Source organism: Haliotis rufescens, unplaced genomic scaffold, assembly GCF_023055435.1.
Source record: "Haliotis rufescens isolate VD_foot unplaced genomic scaffold, xgHalRufe1.0.p SCAF_11, whole genome shotgun sequence".
In the NCBI taxonomy this organism is placed as follows: Eukaryota; Metazoa; Mollusca; class Gastropoda; order Lepetellida; family Haliotidae; genus Haliotis; species Haliotis rufescens.
Window position 1 is genome coordinate 36,743,273 of NW_025963791.1, and position 27,806 is coordinate 36,771,078.

The following is a 27,806-nucleotide window of genomic DNA, read 5'->3' on the forward strand; positions in this document are numbered from 1 at the left end:
GGTTTATAAGTACTTTTGCAAAGTTTTTCTTACCATTGGTATTTGATCTTGGGATCACAATTTCTCCATTAAGAGAGCATTGGAACAACCTGTGCTGTATCCTACACAATGCCTATTTAATTTGCAATAGGGTTCCATTATTTCTTTAATATTAAAAGTTTTGTAGAACAAGCAAGTACTTCAATATTTGACTGTTTGTCAAATTGCAAACAATCATAATTGTACAAGCGACAAAATAAATGTCTCAATCTCAGGATGTTTATTCAGGCTTTCATTGAAACAATGTTTGCATTATGTCAGTGCTATTTACAGTTGAAAACACACACATACACATATCTATATACAGATATTTGTACAATCACTAAAACAAAATGTACAATCACAACTTTTTAGCATACGGCATTTGAAGCATCTGTTCATTGCCAATTCTACCTACAACCGGAACTGAACTAGGCTGGAATTTTGTGGCTCGATCGTAGCGCCACCAGTGGCTATTACAAGTTACGTCCCTTCTGTGTCCCTCCTATTGACCTATCAGATTCCACCTCTCATATCACTTGCATTTACTTCAAACAAAGTTGCGGTGCCCAGTCAAGACGATCTAGTCAATAATCAAAATCTTAATTGTAATAAAACAGGCCTTTAACCTTACAAAATGCATCAAATCACTTGAGCATCTTGATCAAAAACATGAAAAGATTCTTCCAACACCCAGTTGGCGGTATACATGCTCTGCAAATCCTGCAATCGACCAAAATTTGCACGGCAGTCGCCATGTTGTTTATGAACTGAATGTTCTTTACACGATTTGAATTAGACTGTGCATAGACGCACTAGTCCAGTTAAAACACACCACTGTAAGTCCAGCCTAGTTCGGCAAGGGTAGAAACTGGACTTTTACAGTCTTTTAACTTTTACAGACAGTTAACTCCCTTGCCTCGGGAAGATGTCAATTTTGTCATCCAACATCAACAGCTAACTCATAAATCACAATCATAATAGAAATAATAAGCTCTGGTACAAGTAACAGCACATACAGAAAACAAATGATAATAATGCTTAATTCACTCGGGCAGTTATTCCTTAACACTTCAGACATTTTACAAACTTCAAACAAAGTTGGTACATTTGACAGATTGGCTGATCATATCAATGAACCACAACAAACCAATGGGATTAATTACTTTGGATTCAGATTATTATTAATTCAAAAGTCAGGTAGTACAACTGAAACAACTCTGACAATAGGTGTGGGTGTGCAAGGGTATATTTTTGGGAGGGGCACTAATTATCTATATCATGGTATATACCTTTCTGTGAATTAACTTCACAAATGCCAATATTTTTAAAGGTCACTTAATCAGTTTAATGACTTTGAAGCAGTCTTAAAATCATTCGAACAGTCATAACTCCATATCTCCTGTCACTTATGAGGTAATTAATTTCTACACTGGCTTCTTTTTAAAACACAGATAATTATTTCTTGCAGTTGTTTTATGTTATCCTTTTTAAAATTACATTATAATTGCCAAGAAAAGTTCTGCTGGCACAGTCACATGTACTCCAAATTTCCAAGAGATTCTGTAAATTGCCTGTAAATTTCAGGAATTTTACAAATTGTCTGTGGAGGATTCAGATTCAGATTCAGATTGTTGTATATATTGCAGATATATAACTATTGTAGATACATACAACAATCTGAATCTGAAATGGCAAAAGTCCAGAGACAACTCAAGATGTAATGAAATATCATAACAATAATGTTAAGTGTATGCTCCTCTTGTTCAGTAGAAATCTTCTGAGATGTAATTTTCCAATACATGCACAATAACTGTTTCATAACTACAGCCTTTATATAGCGTTTATAACATATAAATGTTTAAAAAATAATAATTTTGTCAGATGAATTGTACAAAGCATAATTGAGACCATAGTGAAACAATTCCCTCAAAGCTATCATGTGGTGATGTTCAACCAACTCATTCATTGCATGTAGACATATTCAGGCAGTATTATTATTATGTACTCTTAATGAAGGGGGTATAGTCTATCGTGAATCCACTGCTTATTTTGTAAAAGCCTGCTAATTTAATAGCGACACCTACCATGAAATAATTTTTCGAAATTTTTACACTTAATATCGGGCAATAGGCCAGCTAAATATAGGAGGGAAGTCCAAAGAGGTGCAGGGCCTCGTTCCACAAAGCGATTGTAGCACGAAGACAATCGTAACTCCCATACTTTAATATACACTTAAGACAGTCATAGTGTTACAATCGCTTTGTGGAACGAGCCCTGGTCATAACACTACCCCTTGAAGAAACCCCTGGAGAGTAGAGACAGGATCATAATAAGGGCAGGTCTGGGATTGAACCCACAACCAACAGATCCTTGCACCCCTCAAAGGCCAGAGTGGAGTAGTTGCATAACATGAAATTGTGGACTGGCTGGGCTTGGCTAGTGCCTAGATAATTGTTCATCATAATCATCAACCAAGGAAAAGTGTATCTTGTTACACAGTTGATATGTTACAATCTGTATCCAATCACATGTACAATATATGGTATTTGGTCTTCACTTCCATGTAAATCAATACATCATGCATGTCACACAAGGACTAGCATACATGTGTGATTCGTTCAGATTTATAAAGCTTTATAGATCACCAACATAAAATGTAGCCTTCGGCAGTATTCTTCCCATACAGATTTGTCTGTGGGATCGTGTTACAAGTTTATTACTTGTAAGGACATTATTAATTTTTATTACCGTAGCTGGATCACAGAATGTTTTCTGCTACCTTGATATCAGCTTCAGCCAAGGTACCATTGAATTTCTATGGGAGTGAACAAAGACTAAGGGAGTTTACTTCATAAACGTTTCTGTATTATTTGTTTTTTTGTTTGTTTGTTGTTTAACGCTGCACTCAGCAATATTCCAGCTATATGACGGCGTCTGGAAATAATCGAGTCTGGACCATACAATCCTGTGATTGACATCATGAGCATCGATCCATGCAACAGAGATACGATGACATGCATCGTTTCTGTATGAAGGACAAAGGACATAAACCTAGATTAAGCATGGGATCAGCTATGACAGATGTATTTAGAAAAAATATGCATATCAAATTGTACACACTATCAGAATTAACGACTTTCTGAATCTAAATATTTTGTGTGCTTGAGGGCAGAAACATATAAGTGTGATATTTTTTTTTTTATTTATGGATGAAAATAGGGTTGGCTGATCCATAAAAAGGGTTTCATTATTACTCATAATAGAATCTAGCCGTCTGATTAACTAGTCATCATGTGAAAAGAAAATGTACATGATGACCAGCGAGAATGTACAGAAATCATCATTTAATAGTGTTTCATGTGATAGATAGTAAAATCGTGTTCACCCAGCTAGTGACACATGTAAAACACAATTGGTCCTGAGTATCAACATTAGGGGTTGTGGGCCACACTGCTGTGCATGGTACTGCACACACATAAAGTGTACCCTGGATATTTAAAAATGAGACAAATAAAAAACATAAATTAACATTGGTCTATTTACATCAGATATGTGACCACATTTTAAAATGTGGTATGTCACATGTGTGGTAGGCACAAACCATTATGCATTAAGAGCTAACATAACAAAACTTTTGAGACGATAAAACACAAATACCAACCTGCTTTGTTAGGTCTTATCAAACCAACAGCAAACATTTCTTGACCTATCCTTCAACGACAAAAGTTTTCACATACAAGAAGTCCACAAAAAAGGTATGATATATTATTGAAAATGGGTGCACTACAAAAAACAATCTGATATGTTTTAGTAATTGAGCTTATGAATAAAGATTTTTCTTCTTTTATGTCCACAGTGTTTCCAGGAAACTATGGTTGGTCCATGCCAAAACATAAAAATGGAAATAGTATATTGAGTAACTGAATTTATGAATACTGAATTGAATAGAGCTCTCTCTTGCTGACCTAAATAGATTTATATACTGAATATAACCGCTGCCTTTCTGTTGGTATTAACAGGTGTGCTCTTTTATGAAGATCACAATATCCATTCAACAAACACCATATTCTGCTACAGGGGGTACATTGTTCAATGGACCTTGGTATGAAAACATCAGTGCCCCATCCAATTTGAACATTAACATCATAAAGCTAAAAAGATATTCAACAAAGTATACTTGTAAAATGATATTGACAAATGATAACAAACAACACAAATAAAAATGTGAAATCTAACATGAGAAATTGTTTCAGTTTCAAAATAAGTAGGAATTATCTAACTTTTGTACCAAGAGTTGTCTAACAATTTCTTCATGCACCATGACATCCATACAACTACGAATCACTGTCATAGCAAAGTTAGTAGCATATAAAGAGGTTGCAAGGTTGATGATTTATCAAATCAGGTTAATTGATGACAATAGTTTGGACAATTAAAATCACATCAGAGAATCTCTGATTTTTTTGTTTGTTAAAAAGTATGTTAGTGTGTAACAGAGTCTAGCATAGATCGTTGAATACATTCTATAGGTGGGTGGGCAAGAGAGAAACTGAGGCCCTGCTAAAACCGGGTTATTTGGAGCATGGGGAAATGGAATACACAATCAACAATCATCCTAGTGTTACCATGGTTACAACATTTATAACATTTGTCTTATTTTGGCATCACAGAAATCGACGACCATGAAAACATATCTTCCACCCATCGTCTGACCCTGGCCGATAGGTAGATTGCAATGTCACATCAAAGACAGAAAAATATCTTCCACGCATCGTCTGAACCTGGCCGACAGGTAGATTGCAATGTCACATCAAAGACAGAAAAATATCTTCCACGCATCGTCTGACCCTGGCCGACAGGTAGATTGCAATGTCACATCAAAGACAGAAAAATATTTCCACGCATCGTCTGACCCTGGCCGACAGGTAGATTGCAATGTCATATCACAGACAGTCAAGCACTTGCAGCAACTGGAAGAGCAACTGGATATCATCCACCAAATCACCCTTTGTCAATGCCAAAAGTATATACAAATGAGATAATAAAGTTAACTGCAATGAGTATGTTCCATATTTACATAAGGACGTGGTTCCTAGAACAGCAACAGTGATGACACAAGGCAACAATGTTTTTGTTACATTCATCTGTAACATTGGAGTGCACTTTCAGAGCAGCACAGCAGGCTTCTTGCCTGGTCCTGCAATACAACCAAGGATTGTTGAAGATCACCTACAGCACCAATTCTAAAATGTCGTTTCATCAAATCTTTGATTATCATTTAGGAGTGGGTCCATCATGAAGACTTCATTTCAGCTCATAATCAGCAAGAAGTAGCCCTGAAATGTTGTGACAAACAATAAAGAAATTGTCATCCACAAAATGTTTCATGTCTTTATGTTTGCTTTATTGATCTTGCAAATATTGAAACTGCTCTTTCAGATCAGTACCATAGTTTCCTTCCACTACGGAAGAATCACTGGTACGCTGATGATACAAGAGTCCCTTGTTTACAATTTTGCAGGAACTCTTTGTGTGACGCTGCATATCCTGACATAGCATAAATACTCTATAAGCTCTCATAATCGTCTGTGGCACCATACTGTTTAGCTGTTGTTTCCTGGAAATCTGGATTGGTGTGTTTCTTGGAATATTTGTTCCTGAACCATATCAGCTTCATCTTGTTGGCAAGTCGAGACAGATAGTTTCCGGCCCCTTCTGTAGACATTGATGGATGGAAATCAAAATCGGCTACTTCAATGGTTGGCTTTTTTCGTAACTTGTTGAGATATATTGTGCCAACTATGACGATGACAATTCCAATTGTGCAGAATACAATCGGTATGGTGAGGGCAGGCACATTCACAGAATCTGGAAGAAAAGACGGGAAATTTAGATCCCAAAATGACAACAAAAGAGTTGCATATGTCTGCAGGGTGACTAAATCATTCTTAACAAGTGATACATAACAACTTGTGTATTTAAAATAAATGATGATAAGTCAGTAATGATACAACATGGTCTTTGAGGCCCTTGGAAGAGATCATTCATTCTTGTAGAAAATTCTTGTGAATTCTTGTAAGGTTCTTCTAACATTCTTATTTAGAGGTATCTAACATTGCATTCAGCACTATCAAACGAGGTCACATTTGCAAAGATAATGTTGAAACACATCAACATGAATCTTTTATTCCAGTATGGGGATTCTTACCAATATTTGCTGCAGACTTGCCTAGATACATCCCTGAATATATACAGGTACTGCCTTGTATGATACTCATATTGTGGCACTCGTGTCGCCGTGCACTGAAACTTAAGCGAATTTCAGACCTTTTCTTTCAAATTTAAGATGATTATTTTTTCAAAGCCACAGAGCAATGATAGTTACACTACATAATTAAAGGATCCACAAAGTCTTCTTGAAGCACACATGCTCTGTGATATGACCAACTTTGACCTACCTGGATTGAATGCATAGTCTTCTTGGAAGCACACATGCTCTGTGATGTGACAAACTTTGACCTGACTGGATCGAATGCATAGTCTTCTTGAAGCACACATGCTCTGTGATGTGACCAACTTTGACCTACCTGGATTGAATGCATAGTCTTCTTGGAAGCACACATGCTCTGTGATGTGACCAACTTTGACCTACCTTGATTGAATGCATAGACGTTGAAGGAGGATGACATGTAGCTGACATCGTTGTAGACGGTGAACTGGACAGTGCTCCATCCCAGGTTAGTCAGTTTGATGCTGACCTGGTGGTTGCAGGTACTCAGGAACTCTGCTGGTGGACACGTGGGTGAAGACGGCTCACTGGTGTTGAGGGCCGTCACATTCCAGCACACCGAGGTAGGGTAGCTGGGGGAGAACAGTTTAACATTTAAATCTAGGAAAGAAACAACACTATAAAGTTTGCTGGGAATCGGTTGCAATTTTATGATCGATCATTGGTTATCATTAGTTTGTCCCAACTGTGTGTTGTTTCCATCTCAAGTGTAGTTTTTGCGGGACCCATCGCCGCTGTCATGTGATAAATCGTGACGTCACAATCAATTCATATTCCTGCTCGTTACCCAAGCTAACAAAGACTATTACAAAGCTATAGTGGAGAGGCAAGTCTGCGATGGTGGGCCCTTAGATGTAGTAATGCAGGATAAGTATACAAATGTAAGAAAATATTTAGATTTTACAAAATTGTTTACTTATCCTGCATTACTCCTTAACATGCTTAATGCATCTGTATCAGACAGTATGGTGGTTGGTACCGATATACCTTCAGATGTCCAAAAGCCTCTATAATTATAAACCCTTCAAACGACAAGTTGTCAAGGAAAACGGTTCATTGGACAGTAGGGCTGGTTCAATCTTATTTACAGAAAGAACATGAGAATTGAGGATAAGTCCAAGTAACCAAAACAGTAAAAAAAAAGGAATATTAGCGTAAGCTATTATCTTCATGTACTGTGTTACCAAGCCAAAGCTGAAAAGACTCAGCACTGCGCGGGACGGCAGGAAGAGTTCAATAAGGGAGACAGGTAGTTGATTTTTTGCTATGCAATCGCAGCACAACCCGGGGTGTACGGCTCCCTGCGTACCATGCTCAAAACAGACACGGGTGATGTCAAGTGCATGTAACACGCTCACCCGCATCCAGTGGCTAAAGCCAAGAGAAATATAGTTTTCTTGGTGAGGTCAAGAAAGGAAGATGCATTGAGGGGCTGGAAGGGGGTGCCCATGCAATCCTCAAAGTACTACATTCAAATCCGACGCATGGGGACGAAGTTTGGCCTTCTGATCCTCACGCCTGAAAGAGCGTAGTAGAGCCTATAGTTCTGGGACCTTTGTCATTTTGCCATTCTCCGGGCAGGCTAACACTGAACACTTCCAAGTCGAAGTTGTTTATGTGCCATCCACTCAGGAATCAGTGCGAGGCTGAGGTGAAAATTCCATTCTGTGGATGAATCCCATTCCTCACCGTCTGATACCTCCGATGAATCGGAATGGTGGTGAAGCGCCCCCCTCATAGGTGTGTTCTACTGCAGTGTGTAGCTCTTCCTCTAGAAGAGTGCTCAGATGAAGCTCCTGGTGAGGGTAACGAAACCCACGTATGAGCAGTGGTGTTGGCACTAGCCGATGGCGTACTATGCAGCGCACATCTAGCGTAGCTGGCATCTGGTGCATGGCGAAGTAGCCTAGGCATAGGCGTAAACGCTCGTGCTTGGGTTGTCCGAGGCGTATAAAGAGTTGTTGCTGAGTCTGGAACACTGGCGGAGGCCCCTGGTAGATTTGTGCCATGGACTGCTGCCACATGGATTGCATGAAGTTCTGCATCCAAGGATTCTCCAGGTACGCAACCATAGGCTGCGCATACATAGGTAGAGCAACTATGGATGTCTGAAAATTTGGGATAGGTGCAATACTCACAATCGAGTCCGATGCCGTAGTACATGGAGGTAAATGAATATCGGCAAAACATTTACAAGTTTTGAAAGTGTATCAAAATACAAGCATGCCAACGGCTAAAGGTATTTAAATATACATGAAATATTAATACCTAACCAAGAATTGCAACAATAATGGCTACCTCCCTCGGCAGCAAACAATGTAACGCAAATTGAAAATGGCGGAAACAAGGAGCCCTGTGACAGGAAATAGACAAAGTCTTCCCACATGGAAACCACCTGCACATTAATACACATTAAAGTGAACATAATATGAAAAGAAATACATCAACCCCGTCACAGACAAAATTTAGTGTGGTAGCAGAAAGCTAACCACCAAATTAAGTCAAAGTTCGAGGAGCAAAACGAAGCACAACTTCGCTGTAGGACAACGAGCTGGAATGTGAATTGGTTGTGACATTACGATTTGTCACATGACAGCAGCGATGGGTCCTTCAAAAAGTAGACTTGAGATGGAAAACACTTTTTTCTCACCCAGGACTATAGCGAAGCGCTGTCTTATTTGGCATAAGGTAAGCAGCAGATACATATATACATATACAATACACATTTTACAAACTCTTCATTCTTCTGTGTGAAAGAAATCACACACGAATTACTTCAATCTATTCATCATGTCCAAGCAGGTGCTAAAACATATTTGCAACCTTTTCCCATAATTTGTAATATATATTTACATATGATAACAATTCATTATATTTGTAAAGCTGGTCCTTTGGTATTTCAAACATAGCGTAGAGACAAGTTACCTTCCGTTACACGTTATGTTCACCGATATGTACTGTCCAATTCCAGCACTCAAGTCACCATCGACATCAATTGTCTTCAGAGGCTCTGCAAATATAACACAAAAGCTATATCAATATCAAACATGTAAGATGGGTTGTTAATCCGAATGTTTAAAATTGCACACGGGTTCATAATTTACGGTCATCTTAGCACTAAGATCACCTTGTGGCCCTGGGCCAACATGGACAATGCATTCTTAGCAGTATGTCTATCGTAAGTCTATGTTACTGTACGGAAGTTAGTCATCTTAGCACTAAGATCAGCTTGTGGCCCTGGGCCAACATGGACAATGCATTCTTAGCAGTGTGTCTATCGTAAGTCTATGTTACCGTACGGAAGTTAGTCATCTTAGCACTAAGATCACCTTGTGGCCCTGGGCCAACATGCACAAAGCAATCTTAGCAGTATGATCATCGTAAGTCTATGTTAAACGATGGAGGTTATTTTCATCTTAGCACTAAGAGCACCTATCGTAAGTCTAGTTAAAGTATGGGTGCTACGATCATTGTAGTGCTAAAGTAGCTTTGTGCTACAGGCCCTGGTAACTATTGTTAACCTGACATACATATTGTTTTCCTATGGTACGAGTATGTGTCATGTGTCTTACAAACTGTATCATGAAGATGAAGAGTCTGTTTGGATACAAACATGATAGACAATCCAGCATGCACGCTGGAATTTGTAATATCTGGACCCCCCAATGTACTCTGAAGGAGAAGACAATACAAACCCTGTCAACCGTTTCATGTCGGGGATTCTCCACAGTACATTTTGTGACTAAAGTAGCTCTCACACTTTGCCAAGGCGGTTGCCGAGCTCTCCCGAGCCTAACTCGGTTAGGACTCGGGAAGAGACTACATCTATACGGTATCATACGAGTACGCTACAAGTGTGTTACAAGCCCCATAGGAGTCCAATAGAAGTCCATTAGGAGTCTATTAAGAGTTGCATACAAGCTGTACGAGTATGGTACGACTTTGGTACAAGGTGGCTACGAGCTGCTGAATAATTCGGAGGGAATTACACTCATATAGCTCGTATTAGACTCAGTCAACTCGGCAATAAATTTTGCAGACGATCTTCATACAAGTTCTGTACGAGCACCACGAGGGTACTACGAATAGGACGAGTGTGTTACGAGTTTGTTACGAGTTTCTTAGAAGTTGGCTGGCGGCCCGACCATATTGAGCAGTTCCAAAACTCTCATAGATCAGTACAAGGAATCCAGAGTTACCCCGAGTTTAGTACGACCTCGCTACGAGCTCCATATGAGTACCCGCAAGTCAGCTCGGGTCCATACTCGGGAGGCAAATCGGCAAAGTGTGAGAGCCCCTTTAGTTTGCGTAATTTAAATTGGCATATAGAGAATCCAAGTAAAACTACATACATGTGTAATAATATTATTATTCCATGGAGAACATGAATATTATAAAATGGCGTGTCCTTAATTGCATAGATTAAAAGATCTGAGAGGTCTTATCTAATATCTTTAGAATCTTTAGATATTAGATAAAATCTAATAGTATAAGGTGGAAGAGGGAGAACAAGGTCCTTTCATATATTGCTTTTAAACCACATACTATGTGTTCCACAGTTTAGTTAGGAAGGAAAAGCAAACAGTAAACTACGGTTATAACGAACTCAAAGGGACCACTAATTTTAGTTCGTAATAACCATAATTCGTTATAAGCATATATACAACGTATATACAACAAATGGCCGGGACTGAAACATATGTTCATTATATCAGTCAGTTCATTATGAGCATGTGCGTGTTAAATGTAGTTTACTGTATTTGGTAGGTTGGTTGGTTGGTTGGTTGGTTGGTTGGTTGGTTGTTTTACGCCGCACTCAGCAATATTCTCGCTATATGACGGCGGTCTGTAAATAATTGAGTCTGGACCAGACAATCCAGTGACTCAACCAAGTCAGCAAGCCTGACCACCCGATCCCATTAGTCGCCTCTTACGACAAGCATAGTTGCCTTTTGTGGCAAGCATGGTTTGTTGAAGACCTACTCTACCCCGGATCTTCACAGGTATTACTGTATTTGGAATCCAAGTGCCTTAGTACCATTAACTGCACAACAGAACTTACTTCTGTCAAACCATAGACGTTTGACCAGAACTTTGCGATGTCAACGGAACTGGATGTCACTTTCAACAGATAGCAATATGACAGAGAGGTAACTGCTATAATGATATAAGCTGCTTGAAACAAAAGGGAAGGTTACATTGTGTGATTGTGTTATTTCGCTTTAAAAATAAAGAGAAATTTTTTTTAGCAAACATTTTCAAAATTTAATAATGACATCACGTTTTTCTTCAAATTCACAGTCTGAGGACAAAAATATTTTACAATTTCAATATATTCCTGTTTTTTACAATTCTTGAGCTGGTAGGTCTGTTATTCTCATAAACAAAAAACATTTGGCCTTGTGTATGAATGGTATGCGTTTCACTATTACAGCAGTTATCTGTGCCTGACCATGAAACAACACTCCTTGAGCAGTGAATATCTCTACACAAGCTCACCTCCTACCGACTAACCCACATATCTGCTGCCGTTACACAAAGAAGATATATTATCTAATCTTTTAACAGGTTCAGAATGTGGGCAGTTGAATCTATGAAATACTTTGATGTGTTTTATCTTCAACACCCTAAATAAAATACATATTTACAATCTAGAGATGCATCTGGCACACTCAAACTGATACAGGTGTTTATCACATGACTTTAACTGTTTCATGACCTCGTTATCTCATCTCGTGATGATGAGATAAGAGTCAACATGGTCAAGTATCACTTGAATTATTCCTCCCACACAGTCTACTCATGTTGCATGGCCAGCAGGAGAGTATAGGGCTGGGACGGGTAACTCGGGGGGTCCGGTCGGGTGGGTCCTGAGTAGGACCCGGGTACCCACAGGACTACCCAGACCGGTGGTTAGTCATGTGATAAACAGTAAACTACGTTTATAATGAACACGCTTATAACAAACTGGAGGATATAACAAACTTACTTTTTTGTCACAACTGTTTGCTGTAGTTATGCTGTATATATGCTTATAACGAACTACGGTTATAACTAACTAAATTTAGTGATCCCGTTGAGTTCGTTATAACCGTAGTTTACTGTATTGTTTAATGACAAAAACTCACTTTAGCTCAGTGGTTACACTACAAGTTGCTAATGCTCGCATTTCTTTCTGACGATGCACACATTCCTTTTGACTTGTATATGTTTGAGTAAAGATAAAGCTTCAGTCAACTTCAGTGAACTGATGATCTGATCGTTTGATACATGTATCTAAATAGCTTTAGCCAGGGCTGTGGTAAAATAATTACTAATCAGACATTTTGTTCCCAACTCATGAGACTTGCAGTTGGTACCCGGGTAGGGTCGGGTAATGGGGGGTGGGTACCCAGGTAGGGGCGGGTAATAGGGGGTCGGGGACTCGTCCCAGCCCCAGTAGACTAACAAAGTGTCTAGGAAATCTTTTATTACACAATACATTTCTCTCCCCTAAAATTAAGGGGGCATGGGTGGCCCAGTCGTCTAAAGTGGGTCTTCGAATCCCGGTTTGCCCCCATTATGTTTCTAGGTTTGTCAGCACAATACCCATGCTCGTGGGTTTCACCGAAGTGGTAAATGTCTGAGACCTGCATCACTTGGGGCTTTCCTCCCACATTAACATAAAATTAAAACAAATTGTGGAATAGAGCTGGCTGGACTATCCAGATTGGTCTTTTTTCTCATAAAATACAAATATTCCACAGTCATGGTGCAGGCTAAGGACAGGGTGCTGTTGTACAAAGTGATCTTAGCGCTAAGGTGATCGTAACTCCTATACCTCAACATAGAATTATGACAGGCGTAACGCTAAGGTTGTTTGTACAATGCCACGCAGCACTTTAGACAGCCCTTTGGAAAACCAGTTAAGTGAGAACTAACAACTTAATATGTATCTAAGACTATAATTCCATCCAACAGTTCCTATCTTTTATGAAAACTTTGTTTCCTGCCTGAAATTCTAATTTACCACAGTATTGTCATTTACATGTTTAGATATCAACTACAGGTACTTTGATGAAAGTCACAAGGAACTTAGTTATCCTATAATGGATAGTGTTATCAGTGATATAAACACATCGTGATAAACATGATAAACTTAGCATCACAATCAGATAAACAGGCAAATGAGGTGAACTAGGGAGACTACCTATAATAGGATCCACACATCACTCCGATATCATAGTTTCATTCACTTCAGATTTGGTTGTTGGTTGGTTTGTTGTTTTACACTGCACCCAGCATGCTCAGCAATATTCCAGCTATTTGACGGCCATCTTTAAATAATCGAGTCTGGACCAGACAATCCAGTGATTGACATCATGAGCATTGATATACAACACAATCATGAATCAAACAAGTCAGCGATCCTGACCGTCCAATCCTGTTAGTCACCTCTTACAACAAGCATAGTCACCTTTTACGACAAGCATGGGTTGCTGAAGACCTTTTATACCCCGGGTGTTCACAGGTCATTACTATTTTGATGACAAGTTCAAGACCATTTCAGAAATCATTCTGTCTGTTTACAGTGCTGAGGGTAAAATAATACCACTGGGTACCCATTAACTGCTGAACAGAGGCGCATGAAATCACATAACCGACACCAAATAGTTATACCACCATGATATACGTGAACCGGTCTGGGAGAGTACAGGGAGAGTTTACCACTGTTGACACGGGCATGCCATTCATCCTGTGCAGGTACATGACCAACCAGGCATAATCCTTCCTAATATAGACCGAAGCACCAGCTAATGCACTCAGGTAACTTGTCCCACAAATACTGTTATCAAGTCAGATACACTGCAAATACTTCTCTATAGAATTGCATATTTACATGTACACATACACAAGTATGTACAAACATGTGTTCTGAAATTAGAGCTGTGAAGTCGGTGAGATATAACTGGCCACCTCTTCTTGGACAGGCTACATGCAAATACACACAAACAAAAGTCTAACAATCCTCTCATCTGGACATGCCTGAAGCAGGAAAGTATTTATTTATAAAAAATCCTGGTCGATAGGTATCATGATCCTACATATCCTCATGTTTTGTTTGCTTGTTGTTTAACGCTGCACACAGCAATATTCTAGCGATATGATGGCGGGCTGTTTGTTTGTTTGCTTGTTTGTTGTTTAACGCAGTCTGTAATTAATCGAGACTGGGCCAGACAATCCAGTGACTGATGTCATGAGCATTGTACTGCGCAATTGGGATATGATCATTTGATGATGACATGCATCAAACAAGTCAGCCAGCTTGACCACCTGATCTGGTTAGTCGCCTTTTACGGGTCACATCTTCAAGTAGTTTACGAGTATTGTTACGTACTGAGAAGAATAATCTTAAAGATTATCAATACTTGAATTTTATTTCATTTAACTGGCATGAACAATTATTGAAATATTGACAGAAACATACTACAAACAAAATTTGAAATTATACATTTGTGAGTGAGTGAATGCTGTTTTATGCTTCTATACAATAAATTCCCAGAATTGTGGGTGACCATTTTCCCGAAGCAAGCGTGTTCGCTAGCCTGTATCAAAGCCTAGTTTCTACGTGAAAACAATACTTTGATGAAAAGGCTGGTGGATGCTCTTGCTTCGGAAAGATGGTAGGTGACTTTCAAAGATTCATTTGTTGGGAATCAAACTGTGTTGTATTGTGTTTTAAACCAGTTTTTGTTAATATTGTTCTCAAAAACATCTTTTATCATCTAGGATTGGCAATCATTTTTAGCATAAATATATGATCGGGTGGTCAGGCTCGCTGACTTGGTTGATGCTCATGATGTCAATCACTGGATTGTCTGGTCCAGACTCGATTATTTACAGACCGCCGTCATATAGCTAGAATATTGCTGAGTGCGGCATAAAACAACCAACCAACCAACCAACCAACCAACCTACCAAATACAGTAAACTACATGTAACACACACATGCTCATAATGAACTGACTGATATAATGAACATATGTTTCAGTCCCGGCCATTTGTTGTATATACGTTGTATATATGCTTATAACGAATTATGGTTATTAGGAACTAAAATTAGTAGTCCCTTTGAGTTCGTTATAACCGTACTTACTTACTTACATCACGATTCGATACGTATCTTGATACACTATGATATGACATCATAGTGACATGAGAAGATAAGAGATAAATGAATTAAACTTAGTTTATAAAAAAAATGAAAATTTAAATGAAAGTGAATGTTCATGAGTCATAAAATATATGAAACTTAATGAATCATCTGCTATTTCCATGTTATGCCTAGCAAACACAAAAGTAACAGTCCTACATATTTGTGAGTTGTGACTAGATAGTAGGAGTAAATACTAAATGTTCCAGTGTCCAGTAATTGACACAGATAGGTATTGTGTTCAGGATATGATCTGATTTGAAAGAGATTGACTAGTTCAGAACCCACAGGCAAAATATGAGTCCTAAAAAGTATGGTAGCATCATTAGCTGACAAGGAAGCTGTACGATAGCAAAATAGAACAGGGTAGTTATGAAAATTGGAAAAGGAAATAACACAAAAATACATTCCATGCATCTGTTTCCTGTACACTTGGCAGAATAAGGTCAGGGTATATATTTAGTCATTCTTATTGATGGCTGAATGTTTCATAGACAAGTACCAAATTGTCACTGACAAATAACTCTCACTTTCTAAAAGCAACAAAACAAGGCAAAAAGTGAGCAGGGCTCACTTATACCCCCGACCTCGACACCAACATATTTGAAACATGACTTAGTTAAACATGAAAAAACTCTCTTCTATTAGTATGAAAACTGTTCCATAAATTTGAAAAGAATCCATGAATGAAAAAAAAGCTGTATTTCTTCAGAAAATCGAAATATTGAAATCTTCGCACTGCACCTCTCCTATTAGTATAGAAAGAGTTTTCAAGTACATGTATCTCGTATCGTATCGTAATTATCTACCGATGCATCTGTACAATCATGACATCCCTACGGAATTCCATGGACGGACGGATGAAATTTCTTGGCACAACAATCACCCTGCCCTAGTAGGTCGGGGTACAATAAAAAGGGTCAATGGCAAGTCAGCTGTAAGTCCTGTTTGAAATACAGTGAATCCTCCAAATACTGCTGTCATCGGGGTTCAAGATCCCGACCCTGTGCTTTAGGAAAGAGCTTGCCGATGATCAACACATTACATAATGATGGTAGTGAATGGAACGTAATTATCTCAGTCAATGTCACATGCATGTAGATCTCAGTAGCCTCGATCACAGATGATGATAATTCAAAATGCATGCGTAAATCAGATAAATAATAATTTGTGTTTATGAGTGATTGTATTTTTTTACGACTGAATGTATCATATAGAACACACTGTTGTTATAGTCTGGTTTCTCGAAAGAAACGTTGTCCTACTTGTATCATAGATCAATGAGAGTGCATTACATATCCAGACAAGCCTTGTAACAAAGGGAAGTTCTTGATAAAGTTTTGGGAAGCAAGGTATATCCCGAGTTGCATCCGAGCTGCATCCGAGCTGCATTCGAGCCAGGGTGCATCAAGGAGTGTTGTATGGAGGACGGTATTGGGACTGAACTCTGAACTCTCTGGAAGTACCACACATGCACAGAAAACTACATCAGTTTCATTGGCCGTTAGCTTCTACCAATCATCAGGCCACACACTTAACACACCTGACAATTTGAACGAGAATGGGTTAGGGTCCAAATAGTGTGTCTAGTGAAACTAAAGGAGATCTGGGTTTAACTGGACACAAAATACTGCATCCGATACAAATTGTAAATTAATGCCACAAAGTACAGTTATGAATCTTGGACACAAATCAATATTGTAGATTGCATGTCATATACAACTGACATTTGTATTCTGGTGAAATATACACTCAAAACACATCGTGCCAATGGTTGATTTTCTTCAATCTAGCATTGTAATTCCCATCTATAACTGGCTTCTGAATATTAATAACACAACATCAGTACAATTCTTGGAAATCACACGAGGAGTGTAACATGCATGTAGCCTGGGGCCCCTTTGTTCATGTCTTGCAAACAAGACCTCCCAAAAATATAAATGAGGGTCCCTGGGATTCGTATATAGACAGACCCAAGTAAAACCCTGGGAGTTGTGGCGCTAAGATCGCGATGTGCAAGTAGAACATGTGCGTCTGAGTAACGAATGGTGTAATGACCGCTTTAAACACTATAATTAGTAACAGCTCCTCTCAGCTCATTTAGCAGATTAAACCTTGCCAGATTTTTTCCAAATTCTCATAATGCATATGATGAAAACTTAGTGTGACTGTGTTTTCTGTCGCACATATTTCACATTGTTGTTGACATACTTCCAGAGATGGCCTAAGTCAATGACTTACAGAGCATAAAAAATATTTTGGTGCATAGATCAGATGTAGCTTATATCTAAACTTCATGAAAGCATGTCAATAGCAAAACTATTTTTAAATTTGTACTCTTTATCTGCTCAACACACAAGTAAAGAACATTGAAATCTGAAAGAGGAATGTTTGAATAACCTCAAGTGGTGTCAGAGCTTTAATCTCCCTCATTGACAGCACACTGCAAGAATGCAACCTACAACCGTGACATGGAGGACATTTACAGACAGAATTATGGCCTGGTATTTGTTTACGCTGCAGCTTGTGATTGCTGCTGGCTATGCACCTCGCCATGTTATTAGTTATCTTCACTGTCATATAGGTACATGTATAGCCAGAGATACACCAACATACCGACACTTCATCTACGAAAACATTTCTTTAAAAGAAATGTAATTTTTTTTTTCAGTCAAACATTTCCCTCTCAGCTGGTCAAGAAACAAGATTTGGTTTCGTTTAAAGCCACTCAAGCTTTTTGATCACAGAAACCCCATGAAGAAACATTTCATCTTTATTTCGACTAAAGACCATTTGTTTGTAAAAAGAATCTGTGAAAACAATATTTCATAAAAGTATGTCTGAGGACAACAAAATCCTCACTTTGGTATTTTTTTCCAGATAAACCAGCTTTCAATTTTCCCTTTCTTAAAAGTGGTTTTCTTCAATTGTGAGCACCTAATGACAAGAGATTTGACAAAATACAAATGAGTGAGTGAGTGAGTGAGTGAGTGAGTGAGTGAGTGAGTGAGTGAGTATTGTTTTACGCTGCTTTAAGCAATATTCCAGAAATATCACGACAGGGGACACCAAAAATGGGCTTCACACATTGTATCCATGTGGGGAATCGAACCCGGGCCTTCAGCGTGATGAGCAATCTCTTATACCACTCGGCATACCCACCTACATTTAAAATGTCAGTGTTTATATAAATTGATGATAAGTAAAAATGAGGTTAATAAACGTGGTATACAAAAGGGAATTTGTATTTATGTCCTACACAATGTTCTTGATACAAAAGTGAACAAAATTTCAATGAAACAAAGCATTAACAAACAACAAATTACTTTTTCAAAACTAAGGTCAGGCTCAAACTTAGAAATGAAATCAAGCAAAAAATGAAAAAAAAAGACCAAAATGCTATTTCAATTCATTTGGATGAAAAATTGTTTCCACTCAAACAGGGTGAAATTGATTGTGTTGATGTTGTGTTGATGTTGTGTACAGTACATGATACAAGCCTATCTGAGTCCTTAAACCACTGGTATCTAACGCCTATCGGAGACATCACCCAGTTGGTCATACTCTCTGAACTTTGTACCCATCTGAAACACAGCTTGCCCGTCACATGCAGCTATCAATGACCGACTTCTGCCTGCATGTCTAGTTCACTCTTTGTTTACAATGTCATCAACACATGTGACAATCCTTACACTGTACATCTGTATCAACGCTTGCCTCACTCTTGACATGGCAGATACTGAGTGAGTGAGTGAGTTTGGTTTTACGCCCCTTTTAGCAATATTCCAGCAATATCACGTGGGGGACACCAGAAATGGGCTTCACACATTGTACCCATGTCGGGATTCGAACCCGGGTCTTCGGCGTGACGTGCGAACGCTTTAACCACTAGGCTACCCGACCGCCCCTGGCAGATACTGAGTCTTGTTCCACATACTAAATGTAGTATTTTATTATGAGGTACCACAGCCCAGCGTGTGACAGATGAACATGTTTTATTCCTGAATTTTGCATAACAAAATGATTTAAGATCTGAAATTGAGAATATTTTAATTTGAAATTGAAATACTGCTTATAAACTGAGATGTTTTCCCGAAATTTTCATTTATAAAATACTTTGGTTTCATTAACCTAACATTTCAAGTTTTGTAATCATGGTAATCTGAAATTGAAAAACTGGGTATTAACTTTTTTCCTGCTTTTCTGATGTATTGATTGACATGGTAGAGCCCTGTGTTATTATTGCCGGAGAATGGACCTTTGAAGTCACTATGATATAAAGGTGGTAAAAATGAACAAACTGCAAGCACTGCAGTCTAAGATATAGGGTGTCCTTGGCTCCTCATGGAGCTACAGATTTGGCAGATTGAGACGTTTTCCCCCAACCCGACGGTGAGACAAGCATGAGGTTATTGGGCCAGCGAGTATGATTTTACGTCCATGTGGGGAATAGAACCCAGGCCTTCGACGTGATGAGCGAATGCTTTAACCACTAGGCTTCCCCACCGACCCTTAGGCTACTGTTCTGACAAGAAAGAGGGGGAAAGAATTTTAGGAAAATTATAAATTTTTAAACTTATCTGGATTGTGTACTTGTTTAAGTGTGGTTTCAGTTTCAGGTTAAAAGCCTCTCTGCCAGTCTGTGATTTATCAGGCTTGACATATTACAATGTTAACTGCCTTTAGTGCAGGGCTAACAGTTTCCGTGTAAATACAAATGCAATCTCATTAAAATCAGATCTTAGTTCTTGCTATCGCTAAACCGGTCACGTCAGAACGACCTTTCATCCAACCAATCAGAGCGTCGCTTACCAGATCATGACAGTGAAAGGCGGAATGTGTTTTCTGATCATGCAACCTCGAAATATTTAACAGAGGGTATTCTGAAATACAGTTACAGGTTTTATGATTATATACATACAATCTAGGCCATCTGTAAGCCATTCCAGAATGTTCTTTTTAACAGTTTTAAATTTTTTAACCGGGAATACATCAAAATATGTTTCGAAGCGTAGTCGCCAGTTTGAAACTAGTGTCGTAAAGCTGCCTTCTGATTGGCTAAGGCGATTTCTTGTCAGTCATTTCATTGATCGGTCAAAGTTCACGAGAGGTCGTTCTGACGTGACCCCTAATGGGATGTCCTCAGATCTTTGTCTAGCGGTAGCGAAAACTGAGATCTGATTTTAATGAGATTGATATAAATGGGATATCTTAAAAGTGCCCCAAACCTTAACGACATAGTTAAAGTATAAAAAGATAGGAAGGCATGAACAGGAGTATTATCAATTAAGTAAACAGATGACAGGGTTATCCAAATATAAAATCAATACATGAAACAGCTATTTCTATGAGAATACAATACCCAGGATATAGTGATACATTTTTGACAGCTGTTGGGCTATGTCAGGTGACAGTGACACTGCAACACTGGACAACAGTTAATATCCCGGCCACATGTCACAGCGACTGACTCCCTTTCACAACTACCTACCACAGCGGAGGGAAACTCAATGCTTTTCATTAACAAGATTCATCTTCTATGTAGTTGAGCAGGTTTAATGACTGTTTCATATTACAGGGTATGAAACTCCCAAAAATTTCAGCCAGACCACAGGACTGGCTAGCTGAAATACTTGCCAGCCCTGACCAAAACCTGCCTGCCCACTATAATCATATGTTTCTCAGGATAAGCTAACGGGATTTCTTTTTGGTTACATTTTATCATTCATCTTTAAATGTGAATTAATGATTATCATCGGGAAATATTTAGAATATTTTCACATATGAAAAATAACCCGACCGTCGGGCAGGGGGATTTCAAAATCTGGCAGCCCGAGTTGAAACCAACCCGTCTCGGACGGTCGGGCAGGCAGGTATTTCGAACACTGCATATTACATTCATTATTTGTTCGTTTATAGGTTGCAATAGTTCAGCTATATGACGGTGGTTATTACACTTATAACAACAGATGAGACACACATACAACGCTCGATTTACATGTGGATATCAACCAAGAGAGAGATTAATTAAGAGTGCCACTAGATCATAGGATGGTTGGTTGGTTTGTTGTTTAAAGCTGCACTCAGCAATATTCCAGCTATATGACGGCAGTCTGTAAATAATCGAGTCTGGACCAGACAATCCAGTGATTGACATCATGAGCATCGATCCAAGCAATTGGATGACATGCATCAACCAAGTCAGCAAACCTGACCACCCGATCCCGTCAGTCGCCTCTTACGACAAGCATAGTCGCCTTTTACGGCAAGCATGGGTTGATGAAGACCTATTCTACCCCGGATCTTCATGGGTAAGAGTCATAGGTACTGGCATAGACACAAATACCAGCCAAAGCTGAGAGTATGTTTTGCGCAGTAATACCTTGGTCTTGACATCTCAATAAATTTAGGTGAGGTCAAATGGGGTTTTACATTGTGTTCAAGATTTTTGCACTTATATAGTGTCATGCATGCATGTGTCTGTGTGGCTTCTTGTACAAGTCCAGACGATGAATATCCCCCTGGGACACAACATACTGACTCTGAGCCGAACAGTCCTTGTTTTAGCCCCTTAGTGCTGAGCGCCAGACAGGGTAACAAGTACCGTCTTTTGGTATGACGCGGCCGGGAATCGAACCCCCAACCTCCTGCTCTTCAGGCAGACGCTCTACCGCTAGACCATGGAGGCGGTCTCAATAACTGAAACCTCTACCATACTTCAAGCAAAGCCAAGTGTAACACTTATGATATAATATAGTCATAAATCATAGTAGTAAATCGGCCTACATAAATATGCTTTCCAAAACATGGTCTGCATTGTGATTCAAATATACTGAACAAAACAAGTTTGGGATTATGAATATTTTTTAGGGTATTTTTTTATAAATTGTGTGCTCAGTCTTCCCAACAACAAAATATCCCGAGAAATATTCATGATCCTAACTTGTTTTGTTCAGTATAGTTTAAAACATGAGCATTAGTCTTAGCTAACACGACAAAATATTGAAATACAACATGTCGGGTTTAACATGTTAATGGATATCAAATTACTTGTCTAATATCTGGCTGTTACCATCTGGTGATGTGTTGACCTCTCGCAGACAGTAGACAGGATATTGCGAAACATCGTGTACAATGTGACACTATATTCAGCGAAATAAGCATTCTGAGCACTTGGAAAGGTTTACCAAGGGGGCACAATACACACGATACAAACGTTAAATTTGTTTTCAGAGATTGTGTGGAAGTGAACAAACTTGGTTCAAATGTCAATGAAACAAAAACCTTTTCCACTCTACATGTAGTTACAAGTCAATTATAAACACCTTCTGCACTTTTGCTTTCTGTAAAGTAGGGCTGGGACGAGTTCAAATTTACGACCCGGGTAACTGACCCCCCTATTACCCGACCCGACCCTACCTACCCTACCTACTGCAAGTCTCAAGAGTTGGGAACAAGAAGTCTGATTGGTAATTGTTTTCCAGCAGCCCTGGCTAAAACTATTTAGATACATGTATCAAACAATCAGATCATGCGTTCACTGAAGTTGACTGAAGCTTTATCTTTACTCAAACATATACAAGTCAAAAGGAATGTGTGCATCGTCAGAAAGAAATGCGAGCCTTAGCAACTTGTAGTGTAACCACTGAGCTAAAGAGAGTTTTTATCATTAAACAATACATCATGTGACTAACCACGGGTCCGGGTAGTTCTATGGGTACCCGGGTCCTACTCAGGACCCACCCGATCCGAGGTCCCAAGTCACCTATCCCACCCCTACGGAAAAGTCATCTGTATTATACACAAGGAAATATGGACTGCCATTTACATGTTTGGTCTCAGTAGGGCCTTTGTAAGATTACTCACAGATTAGTCTAGAACTTGGTCAGGAGCGCTTTTTGCAAAACTCACTGAATCCAAGCTGACCAATACTTAATTAATCCCGTTAATGCTGGGCGCCATAAGAGAAACAACAAGTACCATGTTTTAAATTATTTCGGTATGGAGGCGATCTAATAACTAATTTGTTATGGCGTAATGGTAAAACTACATACCTTTAACAGAAACTCGCTGTGATAGAATTCCACACTTCTCAGAGATATCAAAATATCGTCTTGGTTTCTTACTTGACAATGGAGAGTGGACTGTTCTAAATGTCCCTTCACTACAAGGCTCAGCGTTCAATGGCCTCAAGTTTCTCTCCCCCCGAGAAATAAGGGGAGGAAAAGGATCAAACAATGCATGAACCTGTGCGTGTATCGTGAAATTCTCCTCTTTGGCAACATTCAAATCACAATGAGGATCTTCTGTAGCCCTAAGGAAATGATTGTCCTTGAACCAGAAGTATTCGTAACCCGGTCGATCAGGAAACTTGTCTGTGAGGTTGGCGTAAAGTCGAATCACTTTTCCAGTTGAAAATGTGTCCCTCTGTCTCTGATACTCCAAGGTTTGGTTTACGTGCACCCTCCCATTTAAATACTCTGAAATGGAAACGGGATGCATAGAATTTTACTTCTGTTGGTTGGTTGGTTTGTTGTTTAACACCGCACTCAGCAATATTCCAGCTATATGACGGCTGTCTGTAAATGATCGAGTCTGGACCAGACAATCCAGTGATTGATATCATGAGCATCGATCCACGCAATTGAGATCGATGACATGCATCAACCAAGTCAGCGAGCCTGACCACCCGATCCTGTTAGTCGCCTTTTACGACAAGCATGGGTTGCTGAAGACCTATCCTACCCCGGAAACTTCACATGTCACTTTACTTCTGTTTAATGTTTCAATGTCCTGATTATTGAAGAACTGAATTCAATATGTTTTGTATTTATGGAAATAGAAACATAAAAACCAGAGTGCACATTGTGTAAATCCACAAAAAGAGGATATCAGATTTATAAGGGATCGGTCATTTATTATTATGACCATAAAGAAAGGGGGCACAAAGATAAAGTGGCAGTGAAACGGGGAGGAGGGGGGGTGATCCAAATTAATCCAAAGTAATCAAAAACAAACAAAATGTCTCAAACCTGTCAGAGCAAACTCCATACTGCCAAAATTAATCATGTCAGAATATTCCTTCCCACCATACACAGCCACTGTCATAACCCATCGTCCTGACTTTGTGCTATCGCTGCGGAATTGACGATTGTAGGACGCGACAAAGTCCCCTTTCGTTGAGTGGAAGTTCTTATCAGCATTGTTGTTCCAGTCGTAGCGGAACAGTTTTGATTGGGCGATCTTCCCTTGGTGATCTAGAAGACTGGCAGTGAAGGTCAGCTGTGCATCTAGTACGACCGGGCCATCATTGGTCAGTACCAAGGTGTAGTTGACTGCAAATGTATAACACATTGGAATGTAGGCCGCATTGTTTTAAATTGGATTTGAAATATTCTAAAATTTCAGCCACCACTTTGATCATAATAATTAGGAGATAAACATGCTGTGTTTTCAATATAGACGTAGGTTGCCTGTATATTTAACGTCAATAAATTATGTTTGGAACTGAAACCAGTATGTACTCCATTCTATCATGATTAAATAATATGTGTACTCTTTGGCGTTAGCAAATATGTAGTGTGAAGCATCATGGATGTTGGACACAACCCATGAGCAACCATATCAACAAAAACTAAAAATGAAGTAGTATTATATGTTCGGACATCAAAATTGGCTGTTTCAATCAAAGAGGTTTATTGTGATTTGATAACCTCCGATTGACCAATCAAAATCAAGTAATTTCTAAATTCAAGGTAGAATTTTTAACATTCGGGGCTCAAACTTAGAGTAGCAGAATACAATGTAAATATGTGTAAATGTAGTGATAATCTGTAAATCTGTGACTTCTTTAGTAGTATTTTTATCATATCCCACCAGAACAAGTGCTTCTCCCTATTCATATGTGACAGTTTACGAACAGCGCTTCATGTGAAGATATTTTCATCACCTTGGGCTCGGTTCATGTGGATACAAAACTTTTGTAGCATATCACACTTGAAATTACTAACTGAATCTTCATTCCTGTCAATGAATGGTGTGGGTGGTATGTGTCGGCAAAATATGATACAGGCCTATTCAGGGACGTGAATCTCCGCGATCGATGACAGTAATTAAATGTGAATGATCAACAACACTGACCCGTCCTGGCAGTTATTAGAACTTTGATGATGCAGCGTTAGAAACTGGCACTAGTCCTGTAGACCTTACCAAACTGCCCAATAGTAAAGGTATACTAAGCATGCTAAGGACTAGTAGAAATTGGCCCATTTTAAGGGTTTTGCTATATGTTATCATTATAAGGACTAGTTGACAAAACTGTTAGTTTCTAACCCTGAATGATGTATTTTACTTATTACATTTCATAAATCATATTAATGTATACTGAATAGCAACCAGTTATTGTCGAGGACCAATTATTGCCAGTTTTGCTTGTTTTGATTACAATAGATTATCCGAAAATGATAAACAAAACCCACACATGTGATGAAATATTAACAAACACACCATTTCATCTTGCTCAAATAAAGTTCAGCAAAAAAATATATAAGGGGATACAAAACAAACTCCAAGAAGTGAAACTGCTGAGATACGAATCTACCAGGAAATGAAATGACATGAAACCTCACACATGGCGTATATAATAGATAAAAATACGGAGAAGTAACCTACACAGAGGACTATATCAGAATTTAACTATTACATGTCATTCTTTACATTAAAGCAAGATGGGTACTTTTGGTGTACAATCACATAGAAGCACATCTCCGTATCAACCACATATTTACGTCATGCACTGTACTTGATAGACTAACATTTAGTCTCTGAAATCTTATATTACACAATATCCTTCTTGACTCTAAAAATATATAAAAAAATCCCTATGCTGTGGAATAGAGCTAGCTTGAACTGGCTAAACTTGCTTTTGTATGCATTTCTAGATTATTTTGTTTCATAAAATAAATATATTCCACGGTCATGGTGCAGGACTATGTAGATCTACTTGATATCTTCAGGTTTTACTGTAACAACAGAGCTAACATTATCTAAGGATATTTCATCTACAATCTTAACTGAATGTCTGAAATATCAACAAATACTGACACATATGATCTGGCGTTTATTTAGGACCACGTGGACAGGGTTAATCTAGACCTGCTATCCTATTCAACTAAAAGTCTGTCGCAAACATCATTAAAAATTTGTCAATTGGAATTATAAATTTCCCAAATTTATGTAATAAAAAATAACTAATGTCATGGCTTTGCAGAGGTATAACCGGTATTTCACTGATAAAAGGACAAACATTCATGATAAAGAGGAAGCTGTTTTGATGCTTAGTTTTATATTATTGCATTGAACGCAGTCTCCCAATACAGTGAATACATGACACTTTTTATGGATAGGAACTTCTTTTATTCTTCGTCACGACGTTTCAGACCTACTTCTTGCTCCTTCACCTGATGAAGGATGAAGAAGTGGCTATAAAACGTTGTGACAAAGAATAAAAGAAATTTCTATCTATTAAGTGTCATGTATTCATGTTCTTCCAACTTCTAAATGCCTATCAAAGACTCCAAATACAATGTAAAAATACCATGTTTTACTATTTGTTGCCCAAAATGACTACCGGGGGTATTTAGTCCTGAGCCCTAGATAAATCCCAGGTGGAGTTAGACACTGAAATCATTCAAGGCACTAAACGAGGATTTGGGGACCAAGACAAGGGCTCTAATTCAATTTTGTCACTCACTTCTCTCGGCTGGGGCTACTGTGACCGGTGTCACGTTGGAGTGCGGGCTTGTGTGAATTGCGGCGGGTGTAATAAGACCAAGGCCCGGCCCTGTCCATAGCACTACCACCACCGTCATCGCACCGGCAAACATCCAAACACTCATCTTTGAGACAGTAGACCTTGAATATCCACACTGTCACTGTCACTGTAGCGTGAGCAACTAATACCAAGTTCTGCTACGCCTGGTTACATAAATTCCCATCCAATGTTCTCCAGTTCATTGCTTTGAGAATGGTACTAATGCTGCGCATCAGATAACAGAGTTCCTTCCTTGTCTTGTTGACACTTTGAACACCGTACATACGGAAACAAAATGACGTCCTTACACATGCAACTCACTCCCCTTTCAACGAAGTTGTAACATGAATGAAGTCACGTGTGTTATGGCTATGGCGGTGTAAGTATGAATTGTTCCCTGTGTAATATGACCAACCTGTGGTCGTTGTTATGTCTCATATATATATTTTTTAAATCACAATTTCTCTGTTAGGTTAACAATATTTTAAGAT

General features: G+C 38.8%; 1 protein-coding gene across 1 annotated transcript; it reads right to left on the bottom strand.

The window, feature by feature from the left end:
* Positions 1 to 574: 574 nt before the first annotated feature.
* Positions 575 to 27,679, bottom strand: LOC124153088. Its single transcript, XM_046526229.2, has 6 exons — positions 27,256 to 27,679; positions 24,536 to 24,838; positions 23,558 to 23,983; positions 9,236 to 9,320; positions 6,674 to 6,882; positions 575 to 5,889 (listed from the first exon to the last, which is right to left on the bottom strand). Exons 1-6 carry the CDS (start codon positions 27,398 to 27,400, stop codon positions 5,588 to 5,590), a joined length of 1,470 nt encoding a protein of 489 aa, XP_046382185.1. The 5' UTR covers positions 27,401 to 27,679; the 3' UTR covers positions 575 to 5,587.
* Positions 27,680 to 27,806: the final 127 nt, after the last annotated feature.

Bases quoted from the DNA above. Each gene is read 5' to 3' on its own strand.
- LOC124153088 (XM_046526229.2), bottom strand. From the start codon at position 27,400: ATGAGTGTTTGGATGTTTGCCGGTGCGATGACGGTGGTGGTAGTGCTA. The intron at 24,839-27,255 runs GTGAGTGACAAA...ATACATTTGCAG, and splicing joins AGTAGCCCCAGCCGAGAGAA to TCAACTACACCTTGGTACTG. The intron at 9,321-23,557 runs GTATGTAGTTTT...TTATATTTGCAG, and splicing joins ACAGCGAGTTTCTGTTAAAG to AGCCTCTGAAGACAATTGAT.